The sequence below is a fragment of the Diplotaxodon limnothrissa genome, linkage group LG1 (genome assembly GCF_057381915.1).
Source record: "Diplotaxodon limnothrissa isolate DT_005_m linkage group LG1, D_limnothrissa_male_GT1.1, whole genome shotgun sequence".
Taxonomy (NCBI): Eukaryota; Metazoa; Chordata; class Actinopteri; order Cichliformes; family Cichlidae; genus Diplotaxodon; species Diplotaxodon limnothrissa.
In genome coordinates, this window is record NC_140596.1 from 30,096,572 (window position 1) to 30,112,669 (window position 16,098).

Here is a 16,098-nt window from a genome sequence, read left to right on the forward strand (position 1 = left end):
GCGTAACTGGGTATGCCTCAGGGTGTTTGTTTTGCCCCCTCCCCCTTCCCCAGCTTAGTGAAGCTCAATCTGCTCTGTCTGAGTCAGCCAAAAGCGCACATATTCAAAATTTATGTATGTAGTAACCTTCACAGCCACTAACATCTGCTTATTTTTTTTTTTTATTTCACTACTTTTGCTACACTGGCAAATGCTAAATTAATGCATACTTCAAATGTAAAGTTACCTTAATTATTTTATATCCCTTCTGTTCTTACATTTCTCTGTACGTGTGTCCATCTGTGGAGCTCTACCATTCACGCAAACATACATGCTGGATGGATGTAAAGCTCATGTTCAGTCTCAGCTTTGGATCATGAGCCAAAATGATGTTGACACATTTACCCCTCTGGCAAAAATCTATACCTATTTATCCCTTTATTTTTAGACATCAGTTCCGGTCTATATTCTGAGATCAACATCAGCTTGCATGAAAAAACACAAATATTGCCCCAGATTTCATGGGGCAATATTTGGGGCAGGCGAACTGTAGGCAAAGGAAGAATACATATGGATCTGAATCACTTTATTTTAAATTTTGTGCTCCAGGATTGGCCTTGCTGAAGGAAATGCTCCCCCTCTGAAGTTAACTTTCAGCTGAATTTAGTTTTCTTTTTAGATAATTGAATTATTACACAGCCAATGTTTTTTTTTTTTTTGTTTTTTTTTAAAGAACCAAAAATCCATTATAATTTTTTCATTGTACTTCCTTCAATAGAAACCTGATTTGAGGATTTTCTTGATTATGTTATGTAACAGCAAAATATACACCCACTGGTTTTATTTGATTTTTTAAAAAGAGTTATCTAATACTTAATGTAGTTGATAGATTTAAGAAATCTTAGCCATTTTTAACAAAATTTTATTTAAAATTTAAGGTCAAATTAACCTGTAGAGCTAGAACTTGATAACCAGGCCAATCAATCATGGCTTTTCAGGGGTAGGCAACTCCAGGCCTCAAGTGCCGGTGTCCTGTAGGTTTTAGATGTGTCCTTGATCAAACACAGCTGATTCAAATGGCTAAATTACCTCCTCAACATGTCTTGAAGTTCTCCAGGGGGCTGGTAATGAACTAATCATTTGATTCAGGTGTGTTGACACAGGGTGAGATCTAAAACCTGCAGGACACCGGCACTCGAGGCCTGGCGTTGCCTACCCCTGGTTTATAGCATTATGGTATTGGATATACTGTAAAAATAGAATTATGTTGTGATATATTGTTAAATGTGACTCCCCTAGCTTTGGATGCATTCACTGTCAATAATGCTATTCATTCATTTTAAGTGCCCATGTTCACTTTTTCAATTCACATTTTGGTTTTGTAGATATAATCAGTCAGTGCTGATTTGATTAGTTTCTGATCCTGTAGAGAGAAGCTGAAGAGTGAAAAATGTCCTGTATAAAGTCTTGAAGGCCCCACCCATGGACTTCAGATCTTCAGTTTGGAACACACACGCAGAGGTCAGCCCAGCTGGGAATTTGGGGTCATGATTATTCTCCCCTCAGCTACCTCCTGCCTCATGTCTGGAGTATTTTGAGGTCCAGATCATTTTTTTTTTCTTCAATATCTGAGGTTGGCTGTTTAAATAGAGCTACTACTGCCACTAAACAACAAACTGAGGCTTGATGGTTTCACAGGAGTGGTTTTTGCTGTCAGAGCAGGGTTTCTCATTTGTCTCATTCAGTGGGCCATCGTAAATCTCTGAAGTGAGTCACTCTCATTGAGCAGGATATAATGTGTCTTGACTTGTCTCATACGCAATACTGTCTGTTGCTGATAGCGTTGGTTTACGTTTAAATCATACAAACACCTTTGTAGGAGAGTTAGTTGACCTTGCCTGTCAGCAGTGCAGAGTAATGATCTAATGCTTGTTTACCCTCAGTTGTTCATCTGCTAAAGAAGAGTTTGCTGATCCTATTCGCTGACCTTTGTTCAAGTAAAATTCAACCTGGATCCCTTGTTTATTGTTAATAATTTATATAAAAACTGTGGAATGTGAGCTTTTTGTTCCGGGTTTAGAAGAAGCGAAAGGGTTGAGAACCACAGAGTTGAGCTCAGTAGCTATCGTGGACTAAATGATTCATCACAGTTTGAAGTACACTGACTGTGATTTGGTGCTCTCCCACATGTATAACCTATCTGACTTACTCTTCATGCAGAAACTGGGTGATAAACTCTCTGGTGTAGTAATAGAGATAGTGAGAGCTGTGCCCATATAAGTAATTCACTGATTAATTTGGTAATTAAACAGCAGATCAGGTGACAAAGAAATTACTTTCTTTTATGTGGAAATTGATGTTAGACATAGATATAATCATTTATGATGTAATGGACTATAATGATGTGGTGAGTGTGGTGTTTGGCTGAGGTGCAGCTCTGCATAGACTGTTTGTGGCAAAGAGAAAAAACACTGGGGAGTTTATTTCTTAATTTACAGCCTGTAACAGCAAGAGGGCATCAAGTCTCAGTTAATGTTGTTGATGGGTAGCAAAGATTGATGCAAACTAACGTGATTAGTGGATATACACTATCAGTCAAAAGTCTGGACACGCCTTCTCATTTAATGTTTTTTTATTTATTTTTATTAGTTTCTACATTATAGATGCGTACTAAAGACACCAAATGTATGAAGCAAGATATATGGAATTATGTAGCAAAGAAAAAATTGATTAACTCTAAAAATGCCGTATATTTTATATCTTCAAAGTAGCAGCCCTTTGCTTTGTTGACAGTGCTGCAAACCTTTGGCGGACTCTCAATGACCTTCATGATGTAGTCACCTGAAATGGGTTTTCACTTCACAGGTGTGCCTTGTCAGGGTTTATTTGTGGAATTTCTTGCCTTCTTAATGGAGTTGGGAACATCAGTTGTGTGTTGTGCAGAAGTCAGGTTGGTAAACAGCTGACAGCCCTATTTGACAAGTGCAAGAATCCCTGTTATGGCCAGAACCAATCAGCCATTTCAGGTGACTACCTCATGAAGCACATCGAGAGAATGCCAAGAGTGTGCAAAGCAGTAATCAAAGCTTTTGACTGGCAGTGTAGGTGGGCAGAAACTTGACAAGTGAAACAGCATCAACTCACAACTACTGCCAGATATGGTTTAGTATTACTCTTTTAAATCTCTTGCTTCATTTTTCTTTGAGGTGTATTTGTATGTATTTGTAAAACAGCTGGCAGCAGTAGTAGGTTCATACATTTCAGTTACTAACTAAACAGTTGTAGCTTCTGTATTAGGAAAAAAAATTCCCCAGTGCCTGAGTATGCTTGAGTAGGAGGTCAACTTAGACCAGGATGGACTTGGCACAAACTTTGATCTGCATCTGATTTCAGTTCTTGGTTGGGAGGTGTTGAGGCTCCTGTCAACAAATCGTGCATTTTTAAATGAGAGGTCTCGGGCCTAGGTGGGAGATAATTGTCCTGGTTATCCAGGCTGATTTGCCCTGTGTCTTATTGAGCAGAGGAGAGTTCAATATGAATCTCTTTCTCCGGCCTCTGTGAATGTAAGTTGTGATTACACATTTCTAGTACATATGTGCCCACTCCAGGTCAGGGATGAGTTACTACTACAGATGGAGGAGTTGGGGTATCTTAGGGTCTTGTTCACAAAAGAGGGGAGAGTGGTGCTTGAGATTGACAGAAAGATTGGAGCGATGCTGTATCAGTTTCGTTATGGTGAAGAGAAAGATGAGCATAAAAATGAACCTGTTGATTTACTGGTCAGTCTATGCCTCAACTGTGGTCACAAGCTCTTAGTAACTGAAAGAACAAGGTCGTGGATCCAAGCTTCAGAAATGGGTGTCCTTTAAAGGTGGCAGGGCTCTCCCTTAGTGACCCATTGAAGAGCTCGGTCATTCGGCTCAGCGTAAAACAGCTGCTCCTCCACATTAAAAGAACCCAGTTGAGGTGGTATGGGCCTCTGGTAGGATGCCTCCTACTGGTGGTCAGTGCTGGGAGAAAAGTTATTTAGTGGCACATGTAACAACCACAAGATCATCATCTCAACACAAATCAGCAATTGCACTGTCTATAGCAGTAGGAAAATCTATGTTACACGTCTAAATAAAACTGGTTAGTTTATACAACATTGTATCATCCAGCCTTTTAACTTCAGGGTGCTAAATCAGGATGACGTAGAGCCATAAAAAAGTGTTATTCCTACACCAAAAGCCATGCGCACTTTAAATATAGAGTAGAAGCCAGTGTTAAAAGTTATATTAAGGGTGTTTTCACAGCTATAGTTTGTTTACTCTGGTTTTAATCAGTTGATGAGTTTGTGAACTTGTAGCTTTTCCTTATGATTTGGTTTGTTTTCACACAAGAAAATTCCAAGTGGACTCCAAGCAAACCAAAATGTGTCACTACAGACCGCCTGAAAATGTTCGGCATGCTTATTGGCCAGATGTGAGCACTAGTGTTTTTTCACAAAAGACATAGCATGCCAGCTCATAGTTTAATTCTAAGTTTTTCATTATGTCTCTCAGTAATGACTAAAAGCCTGCTTGACATTTTCTTCTTGTCCTGACTTTTATTACTCCACTCCTTTTTTCTTTCTGGTTTATAAACTGTTGCTTTTGTAACTGTTTATAAACCGTGTCCATGGACTCACAATGTCCATGTCACTGAGACATTGTTCAGCACATATATATACTATAAATCAAATAACTTCAACTGACTATTAGTTAATGCCTGCCTATACATAGGTGATGTCACTTGTAATTACTGCAGTATAAAGTCATATACCCTTTTCCTGGTTGAAGTTATTACTGTGGCTGATATATTATTATACATTATAACTATTTTCTTATTTAAAAAAACCCAAACAAAACTGAATGGAAACGGGGACAGTAAGTAGGGCACCAAATGACCAGTAGATTTTGTATGTCTGTCTGAGCCCACACAGTCCCACCCACCCAGTAGCAGACATACCAGTGACATCACATCAGCCCTCTCTCACGATTCAACACATCCACAGTGAAAAATGTCACATTCACGTGCCTACATGTGAATGTGGTTTCCTTGTAGATGCACTTTCCATGCATTTCCTTCATGTCATCATCACTGTTGGTTAATTTACAGTGATTCACTATTTCAGCATAAGCTCTGTGTAACATTAAGTTTTTCCCAAGTTGTTTATTGAATGAGGGTGCGTGGTTAAGTTGTTTAATAGAGGTCTAACAGCAGTCTAAGTGACTTCTTGATGCGTGGCTTTATGCAGTATGGTAAAAGGAAGCAGCCACAATAAGTCATGACAATAAATGCCAACACAGGAAAACCGCAAAAGAAAAGAGGAACTGTGTTTGCAAGCAGACCCCCATAGAATCAAGATTATGCAAAATCTGGCTTAACATTACTATAGATTGCTATATAGCTTTGATAAACAGGTTCTTTCAGCTGCTCTCTTGTTCAGGGGTTGCTCCAGCACACTTGAATTGGCAGATCTTTACACCGGATGCTTTTCTGGTCACAATCCTGCCGGGGATAGATTCCTCCAAAAAGGGGATCTTTTACATGTTGGGTGTTAAACAGTGCACTGTGGAGTCACCCACTATAGATCTTGTTGACTAAATGAAAACTGGTATATTCAGAAAGCAATATTGAACAAATGGTTTTCTATTCAATTTGCATAGTAACCCAGAGATCTTTGTTTGCTGTTTAAATTGCCAGGTCTTTGTAATTTTCTATGTTTAATTCTCAACACTTTTTAAAAATAAAGTTTTAGAAGTTATTTGATCAGACATTTGCTTCGTTTCATAGCTCTCGACTTCTGCATGGGAAACAATAAAAGCTTCTGTCGTTGCTTTCCCAGTTCCAGTATGATACCAGTATCTTGGTTTTGGGTATCTGCCAATACACACCACATCACACCATACACCATTCACTTGCCCGATGTGCCGTGGTTGACCTAGATGTGGCTCAACTGAGCTTTCCGCAGTTGGGCGTGGCCTTGTTTTTATTTAGAGAGTCATATTTGTCCTTCTAAAGGGCTTTATCTTAAGCCTTTGACCCTTACTCTGTGTGAGAGAGTGAGTGGGTGGGACACAGAAAATGAGGGGACGTATGTGACTGCTGCCTCTTGCGTAAGATGTTGTGCAGGGTTTTTTAGTTTTGTTTTGGAGGTTTTTTTGTTTGTTTGTTTTTTCCCCTCTGTCAAGGGTTATTGTGCTCCAAGATTACAGCCTTTAACCTTATTATGACAGTCCACAATGTCAAACTGTCGCTCATTACTATCTGCCGGCCTAAATCATCATCCTGCCAGAAGCATGCCAGATGAGTGCAGATGTTATACAACACAATGAAATTCCTTTTAAACATACTGTAATGTCATTGCCGATTGTTTATTATTAGACATGACCTCATATCGCCTCTGCACTAACAGCTGGGACCCTCGTCATGGGGAAGTAGTTGCATAGCACAGTAGTGAGCACCAAATCCAGCATTTGATAACATTTAGAGGACAGAGCAGCGTACAGTGAATTTTTGCTTGAAAACCAGTTTAAAAAAAGAAGAAATATATTTTAGTTGTTCAGGACTGTCAAGGCAAAGACTGTATACCCATAATTTGGATATCATCAAGTACCAAAAATACTGTAACAATTAATCAAAAGGAGCGGTGTCACACAATTACTACTTGATGACAACAATGGATGAGAATATTTAATTTTAGGTTCATGAATTTGTTTTTATAAACAAAAGGTCACAGCAGGGGAAGGGACAGGTGGATCAAACCGTAACCAGCCTCAGAGTGGTAGTACCAACATAGCCCTTTCAGAAAAATGACATCAGAGCCAGATGCTATCAAGAAACAAATTCAGCAGTTCTTCTTTTTAGTAACTATTCTATTTTCTGTTTTCAGTTGGAGGTTTCAGATATTTTTCTGCTGGCAAGTATAAGGTCGTGCCCAGGCACACTTCCCTCTCATTTTAGTCACAACACACACTCTGACACGCAGCAGAAAACAATATAAGCCTACACAAAAAGAAAAAAAAAAAGCGGTGGATAACTGGAAAGTCAAACCAAATGTCTCAAACTTATGCTTCTTCCTCTTCGTGTATTTACAGATCTTTGGATGGCCGTCTTCAAGTTTCCCACAGAAAAGGTCTGCCCCACGTCATCTACTGCCGTCTGTGGCGCTGGCCCGACCTGCAGTCCCACCACGAGCTGCGGGCGGTGGAGCTGTGCGAGTACGCCTTCCACACGAAGAAGGATGAAGTGTGTGTCAACCCATACCACTATCAGAGAGTAGAGACACCAGGTATGACAGCTCGGACAAACAGAGTTCTTTCTTTGTTCACTGTTGTGTTGTTTGAAGAAAATAGTTACGTACATTTCCAGTGTGTTCTAATGGGTCTTGGTTAGTGGAATAGGTTTTGTTTTTTTGTTTTTCTCCCACTGGATGTTTTTATAGGTTTATTTGTATCCACAGGGTTTGTGAAACACCTTTCCTCTTATCAGCTGATCAACGGTTTATTAATTTCTGTTCCAATAAATATTTACTTTATCCATACATGAAATCAGTCATTGCTTTATTACTATATTCTGAGAAAAATACTTTCTGTGTGTTTGTTATGCAGTACTCCCACCAGTGCTGGTCCCCAGACACACAGAAATCCCCACTGAGTTCCCACCTCTGGATGACTACAGCCATTCAATCCCTGAAAACACCAACTTCCCTGCTGGCATCGAGCCCCAGAGCAACTATATACCAGGTACCAGCGTGCCTCCTAGCATGACTCACACAAAGTACCTCCTTATGGTTTATGCTTTGTGAGAACTAGTTTGTAAGGTGGGCTGTTTATGCTGTACTGAAGAGTTTGGTGAAAACTGACTGTAACAGAGAAGGAGTAGTAGTAAAGTACTTAAAATATGAGGATGATGGTGCACGCTTGTGGGTTGTTTGTCACAAAAAAGGCGGAAGTACAGCTCTTGGAAGAGACCTACCTAGTTTGTGATTGCAAAGGTGTGTGTGTGTGTGTGTGTGTGTGTGTGTGTGTAATTAAACTAGTTTTACTATAATTTTCCTTTTGAATCTTGAGTTGGATGAAAAGCTTTTACAACATCGTCCCAGGACAGGACCATCAAACATAGGACGTGGGGTCAGAATTGGCCTGACAAAGACTCCAATCTGGTCCTATGGAAAGCTTGGAATATGTGAAGAAGGGCACAAACATTGGACTTCCTAACTGCATTTTCATACTTTTTACACTTTTTCATACTGTTTAGGGCCTCCCCTTCTCTTTATATGGAGAGATCGGGCAGCTGCATGACTGGCCCACATAAGGTCAAAGCGTGCTTCATGTGGGCCACAATGTACAATAAGTTTGGTGTTTCTGTTTCAAGATTAAGCTTTTAACATTATAAATAAACATACAGCCACATTTATAATGTGGCTGTATGTTTATTGTCAACCGGTAGCTGTTGAAGTGTTATTGATCCTTTTGATTTACTTTTCTTTTGGCTTTTCTGTTCAAAAGTCGAGTTCTGATGTATTGTGAGAGAATTGAGAAAATGGCCTTTTGACTATGAATTTAGGAAGGGATTTACTTACATAAGCTGTTTTTCAACAGGTTAACGATTATTAAATTTTAAACACTTTCACTCATTCACTCACCGACTAGAACCTTCTCACTATTTAGGAAGTTCTGTGTAGGTGATTGTACGGTCACTCTTTGCGTCGTTAATTATGTTGTACTTCAGAATAATTAAAGCACAGCAGGCCAACTGTAATAATAGTAGTAACACATACTGGATTTAATCAAATTATTAAATACAAGTACTTTTGGGCTACTCTCATTCCTCATCTCTATCTGTTATTTTTCCCTCAGTGCAGCTACAATGCTTGGTTAGTGATCAGGGGCCACCAACATTTCAGTATGAGTGAGTGTTTGTGTCTTTGCTTGTCTCAGAAACACCTCCACCAGGCTACCTCAGTGAGGATGGAGAAACCAGTGATCACCAGATGACTCATAGCATGGACACAAGCTCCCCAAATCTGTCACCTAACCCAGTTTCACCCACACACAATAACTTGGGTAAGAAATGCGTGTGTCTGTTTGTGTACTTTTCTGTTTGTCTGCCTTGATTTGCAAACAAATGTTTCAGCAGCGTATCTCCCCAGTGGGAATTCTCTGTTTGGTTTAACTCATTTCTGTAAGAGGAAACCAGATGATGAAAGAAGCCTTTGTGTTCCCCGTTCACCATGTGAACTTTTGAACAGGTCAAGACACCACGCAGCCCACACTAACATCAATAACAATATCCTAGGTTTATTCTATCAAGACGGAAAAGCGCCAGGAGGCTTGGCTGGAACGCAGTTGGTGAAATAATAAAGCAACAACAGTTTCATTTGGCAGTGCTGTCCGGTTGTGTTTTGGACTTCAAAGCAAAGGACAGAATGTTTCTCAGCTGGTAGAGGGGGACAAAAAGGAGCAAATTACCAGAAACAGTTGAATTTACTGAAGAGTACCATGGACAAGTCCAACTGGGCTGCAGAATCCTTCAAGTGAGGGTTGAGTTTCCACATTTTGTCTGGTTAAAGCTTCTGGGAAACAGTGTATGGGTTTGACATTTTGTGACGCAGGCTCTCTCCGTGTTTTTGTTGGTTTTCTCTTTTTTTTTTTCCTCTGTCTGCAGCCTCTCAGCCCTTTTCTCCATATATTTGCCTCTTCTTTGTTATCACTGCTCTTAATGTATGTTTTCTTTACCATCTGAATAATTTTCTGTCTATTAATTCTGTGATTTCTGTCTTACTATTCTACTACTTTGACTTTGAGAATACATTCAAACATTGCATTAGTTTAATTGTTCTGCACTGTATTAGCAACAGTATTGAACTCAGTTCTTTCCTTTTTGGGGTCCTCCTCTGTCTCAGACCTCCAGCCAGTGACGTATTGTGAGCCGGCCTTCTGGTGCTCTATTTCTTACTATGAGCTGAATCAGCGAGTCGGGGAGACCTTCCACGCCTCGCAGCCCTCGCTGACAGTGGACGGCTTTACGGACCCGTCCAACTCAGAGAGATTCTGCCTGGGTCTTCTGTCCAATGTCAACCGCAACGCAGCTGTGGAGCTGACACGCAGACACATTGGTAGGCCTTATGACTCAATTTGGATAATATCTCCTTTGCCTTCTCAGAACACTTTTATTCACTTGATTTCTTGAAAGACTATTGGCTTATTAACAAACATGATTACGTATTGCTTTAGACCTGTTATTCAACATTGTACTTTTAATTATTGTTGTTGCTGACTTGTTTCGGCTCTCTGCCTCTCACTCTTTACCTCAAGGTCGTGGCGTAAGACTGTATTACATTGGTGGAGAAGTGTTTGCAGAATGTCTCAGTGACAGTGCAATCTTTGTCCAGAGCCCCAACTGTAATCAACGTTATGGTTGGCATCCTGCTACAGTCTGCAAGATCCCTCCAGGTATGTGTCCAGCTAACACTGGGAGCATCGAGAGACATACAGGACAGGGAAAGGGAGTAAGACAAATGAGTAGGACGGAAGACAGTGCAATAGAGAAAGACCAAAGTTTACTTTTCACAGAATTGGCAGTTCGATCCCCAAAACGTGTGTGTGTGTGTGTGTGTGTGTGTGTGTGTGTGTGTAAATGGTTGAATGTAAAGTAATTTGGGATTGAAGTGCTATATGATTCCATTCAGTTTTCCAAAGAGAGGCAGAGGCCAATATACACAAAAACAAATTGATTGATGATTCAGAAATGATTCCCTGAGGCTCAATCATCAAATGAGGCTACAACACATCGCGTACCTCATCACCAGCCAGCCTGTCAATGTCTCCTTTGGCTAAACTGTGGTCGGGTTAAAAATAAGGTGTTTTTCCTTTCCTCACTGGTCTCTTTATTTTTACCACATAATCGGTTTGGATTGTTAAAAGCTTTCCCCAAGCACATCTGTAAATGTTAACAGTTTGTTGTCTGAAACAAGATGTTTATACAATCATTGCAGCATTTAGTTGAGTCAGTGACGCATTCAAGTACACATTCCTTTAATTTGGCTGTTTTCATCCAAGTCACTGCAATCTGATTCGGTAGGACCACGAAAGATATTTCTCCACTTTTAACACAAGTCTGTGTGGAAAGCCATCAGATTAATAATGTTAGTTTGACTACTCTCATGTAAGATAAATTTAAATTGTTTGTTTTGTAGAAGCTAGAGATCAGCTTCATCTTGATTTTTTTTTTCTAGCACCTCTAATTGATCTATTGTTTGTTGTTCTCATCAGGATGTAACCTAAAGATCTTCAACAACCAGGAGTTTGCTGCACTGCTCGCACAGTCAGTAAACCAGGGCTTCGAGGCTGTGTACCAGCTCACCAGGATGTGCACCATCCGCATGAGCTTTGTGAAGGGCTGGGGAGCCGAGTACAGGTAAGCTGCAGCTCTGAGTTAATGCTAGCCACTTTCTCGTCTCCTGTTTCTGCAACAGTGTAGCAGTGTAAAATCCATACGAGGTCTGCATGTAAACGAAGACAATAGACACAAACAGACTGTGAATTACATCCCACAATCCACCCGCCCCCGCTCGCTGGCATGTGCACACACTGGTGAATCCGGTCAATGATGTCACAGAGCTCTCGTCTATAGAAACGGGCCCCAGTTGGCAAACCAGACTATTTTTAAGCAAACACACATGTGGTGTGTCAAAAAGAGATGTCAGACTTTCCCTCTTCCATTCCCTCCCCTTTTTCCACACAGTCTGACTCACTGATAGTAAGAAAGGAAGAGATGGAATTAAAGGCAAGCAGATGATTGGCTGAAAGTTGGCCGTGCTCAGGCGGTTTCCACAAGGGAGAAACCTTTGAGCTGGGAGTGACTGCTAAGCAGTCCTGTCCAGACCAAATGCTCACATGTGGAGACACTTAAACACAGGATTCAGGTTACTGGAGTAGCCAGGCCCTCCTTCTCTACCTCCACCTTCACCTCACTCTCACTGCCTGTTTCCATTGTTGGCTGTGTCTGTTTAACTCTTTAGTCCCTTGTGTCTGTTCACTTCTCTCTGCTGTGAGAAAAGCAGTAAAGGAAAAAATGTTATGGCCCCTTTTTTGTCTTTAGTGAGAAAAAAAAACTAAAGAAAAAGCTTAAGAAACTGCATCATTTTGTAGTTTTAGGTTTTTTTTTGCAGTTGCTGCAAGTCTTCCAAATGATTTCTTTATTTGAACTGTACAAATTCAAGAAGTATGTGTCATTGATTAGAACTACAAATACATATCTTAAGAGGTCAAAATCAATAGTTGCCGTTGTTGGTTTTTCAGTCAGTAGAATTTTTGCATTCTATCTTTAGTGACACAGTGTGTTAAAGTGTAACTCAAAGAAGCTGTGAAAGTTGTCTGTCTTACATCAACACTGTAATGAAAGCAGAGCAATGTGACTTTGTAAGTTTGCCCACACTCTTTAACAGCTGTGTCTGTTTACCTCACATCCCTTTGTGCCTCTTTGGTCTCTCCCAGGCGACAGACAGTGACCAGCACCCCCTGCTGGATCGAGCTGCACTTGAACGGGCCCCTGCAGTGGCTGGACAAGGTGCTCACACAAATGGGCTCCCCGAGTCTCCGCTGCTCCAGCGTCTCTTAGGGAGACCATTCACCTGCTCATTTCCTGTCAATGACTAGAAACACACAAACTGCACACGGACGAGAACGGCTACACAAGTACTGAAAGATGACGAACCCCCTCATTCAGCCACTGTTACTTTGTTCTTCCTCCCCACCAGCTGTCAGTAGCACTTTTTATTTACTTGTCTGTTTTGAAAGGGGCCGAGTGCATTAAAACAGTTAAATGTTAGAAGGATCTCTAAATTTGACGTCTGTAATTATCCTTTGTTACCTAAAGGACTGAAGTTATTGCTACACGAGCTTCTTCCTGTCTGGTCGTGTTTGTTTAAACATTAGTCTCATAGTTTTTACCTGTTTTGTACAGATGTTAAAGAAAACGGCTGATCCAAAAAAACATTTTAAAAAAAGATTTAATTTTTAACCATTACTTTTGAATTTGTAATGCATGTGTATGTGCATGTTAAATGCATTTTACATGATTTTGTTTCTGTTTTTGGGCATTTAATACTTTATGAAAATGTGACCCAGTCAGATGGCTTGAAAAAGAATTGTATAGTGGGAATAGTCAACCAACATTTATAAAAAATACAGCGTGAAGGAATGGGAATATATTTCTGTCTGGGTGAATAACAGGATGTTTTAGCTTCACAGTCAAACTTCAAACGGAAACAAAGGAAAGCAAAGCTTCAGTCAAACTTGCTGCCATTCAGGTGGTTCTTAATCAAGTGCTGATTTGAACTACTACCTGAATCACAGTTACATATCTCACATGTGGGATCATTCAGGGTGGTGCACTTTTATAAAATGTTGATTCTCCGGTAAAGTGTTGTTGCAGCAGCTGAGGTGGTGCTTTATCAATGAAATGTATTCTGCACTCATTTCTGGAAGCTTTGCCAATTTATATTGTAGTGTGTCACACATGCAGACTTGAAAACATCTCACATACTGTACATTTCTGCATTGTTAAAGGGGACCGGTTATGCTTATTTCTGCTTCCAGGTTTTTATTGTTGAGCTCAGTGGTCAAAATAATCCTCATTTTTGTCACTCTGATCCTGCATCCAGCAGCTCTGGTTATGCTTTGTCAGGAGCAGACTGTTACCTCCTCTACTCTCGAGGTCACCTTTCTTCTGATTGGCTGACCTTTGCAAACTGAAGGTTTGAATAGGAGGCGCTTAAGAGCTTTCTGCTTGAGATTACCTATTGTGTGCTATTACAGGATCTGAAGTAATGGCCATGTTTAATAACAGCATGCAGCACTGTAAAGGTACGTGTGTATAACAAAAATATAAAAGGTCCCCTTTGAACTGCAGATTGAACAGACTTGTTTATGTATCTGCAGAACGCTTTGAAGTGCAAGGGGAGCAAAGGGATGCCTTTGCTTTCGCTGATATTCTCAGCCATACATAATATTGGTCTTAAAATTAGCCATGCTGACTTTGTGCACTCAGGACTGTAAAAGAACAAAAAAAAAACCAGAATAATATACAGAAACCAATGAAAAGAGGAGATGTATGACCTTTGAGACTTTTTAGTCTATTTTGCTATCAATTAGGTTTGTAACATGATACAGTGGAAAATAACTGCTGGCAGGTCTGGGGGGGGGGTAGTAGCCCTTTAAATATATATATATATTTTCTTAATAATCTGTGAGGATAAGACAGTTTAAGTACAAAGCACAGCTTTTAACAAAGGGACTTGTTGAGATAAATAAGAGGCATGTAAATACCAATAGCTTCTCAAAATTCCCTTTTTCTTTTTTTTTGTCTTTTCTTTTTAGGCCTGTACATATAGTATATACGTGTGTTTTAATAATGTGGCCATTAGCCTTTATAATGTTGATCGTTTTGGAAACAGAAGAAGAAAAAAAGATCAAAAACTGAAGAAAAACAAATGTTGGGACAAGCGATGGCAGAAATAGAAAGACAGTCAAAGCTTTAGTCCCGTTTCCTTTCAGCCACCCACTGTGATGGAAGTGGAACCATTTCCTTCTTGTTCTCTAACACTAGACAAAGACTCAGTGGGTGAGCATGAAAAATATTTTAAATCTTTGTACTGTGCTTATTTACATTGTCCAGGCTCTTGATGTTAACAGCAGCCCAGTGGTGCTAGTCTTTAACATTTTAGGGACTGAAGAGTAAACAACAAAGGCCCGAGAGTTTACCATCAACGCTGGTAGATTTTGATCTCTTTGGAATGATGATGACTTTTAAACCTGCAAACTTTAGTGGGATGGTTTCAGAAACAGTAGCATCTACCAATCTGAGACGAGCCAGCTCTTTGTAGAGCTTCTAGTGTCCTCGAATGCAGTAGTCCTGATTCTGATGGGCTCATAGTCATTGTATTTACCCGGTAGGGATTATTTTTAAAGCAAATTTGTCATTTTTATACATTCTGCTTGTGTTTAGTTTAGTTTTGTTTGTTTTTTTTATCCCCTTTGTTTAAATCTCACCCTGTAATCGCTATTATTAGTTGTGATTTCTGCTTCTGTGCTCTGAATTGGTCTTTTTAGATGTCTTGTACAAAACCCTTTTATTTTTCTCTGCTTATGAAGAGTTGATGTGATGCTTTATATTTCTGTGTATTATTGTTGTTTCGAAAATAAAATATATATCTTGTGGTGATACGTGAGCCTATGTGCTAAGTACGAAAGAAACTGAGGCTGGGTGGAACTAATCTTACATGACAAACTGCATCTTTATTTCTTGACTGTGCATAATTATTCAAACATCGGAACAAATCAACATTATGAATCACAGTTAGCTGAGTTTTGTAGTTAAACGAGATTTGCTCGCATGAAATGTACTTAAAGCCCTTTATTAACATTTCCTTCAGTGTGGGGAATTCCTTGTCTGCGGTGGATAATTTCATACTGTCTTCAGAAGCAGACAGAGACGGTAATTACAGGCCCACAGCAGCCCTCTCTTGTTTCTTTACTTACTGCTACGTTACGAGCTAATTCAAACCATAAACATTTGTGCCGTCACAGAGGCGCGGCGCGGCTTTGAACATGAAGGCAGGCTTTGTTGTTGATGCCCTCAAGGGGAAAAGGGCCGGAACAAGCTGCTTGTCGCTGCAGAGACCTTGCTGCTGTGGTGACGAATAGTTTGTGTGGAAGGACCAAAGCTGGCTCACAAAAGTCTGCTGTATGTGCATGCATTTGAAAGGCAGTCAGCGCAGCAGTGAGGCTTCATTATTAATTGTTTCTTCGCGATTGTATAAGAGGAGACAGACAAAGAGCTGAGTGGATGTCTGTCTCCACCATAACCTTCTACCTGAGCAGGAGAGCAAAGTATGTGATACAAAATGAATTTGTGCAGACAATTAAGCCCTCTGTTAAACATCCTGTTTCACATTTATCTGAACTATACCTGAAGGCAGATAATTATAAACTAGTTTCAGGTCAAACCACATGAAAAACTTGAATGGATTAATATAGAAACTAGAGAGTGCTGCTTGTGTCTGAGCACTGATAATCACTTTTCGTCATG

At 40.0% G+C, this 16,098-nt stretch overlaps 1 protein-coding gene across 1 annotated transcript in view; it reads left to right on the forward strand.

The window, feature by feature from the left end:
• LOC146640004 (SMAD family member 3) overlaps nt 1-15,199 on the forward strand; it is a 32,004-nt gene extending 16,805 nt beyond the window's left edge. The window contains exons 2-8 of the mRNA XM_085349623.1: nt 7,101-7,294; nt 7,614-7,748; nt 8,946-9,071; nt 9,911-10,123; nt 10,323-10,460; nt 11,280-11,424; nt 12,504-15,199. Coding sequence (XP_085205749.1) covers nt 7,101-7,294; nt 7,614-7,748; nt 8,946-9,071; nt 9,911-10,123; nt 10,323-10,460; nt 11,280-11,424; nt 12,504-12,627 — 1,075 coding nt within the window. The 3' untranslated portion in view covers nt 12,628-15,199. The remainder of the gene's footprint in view (nt 1-7,100; nt 7,295-7,613; nt 7,749-8,945; nt 9,072-9,910; nt 10,124-10,322; nt 10,461-11,279; nt 11,425-12,503) is intronic.
• The last annotated feature ends 899 nt before the right edge of the window (nt 15,200-16,098 follow it).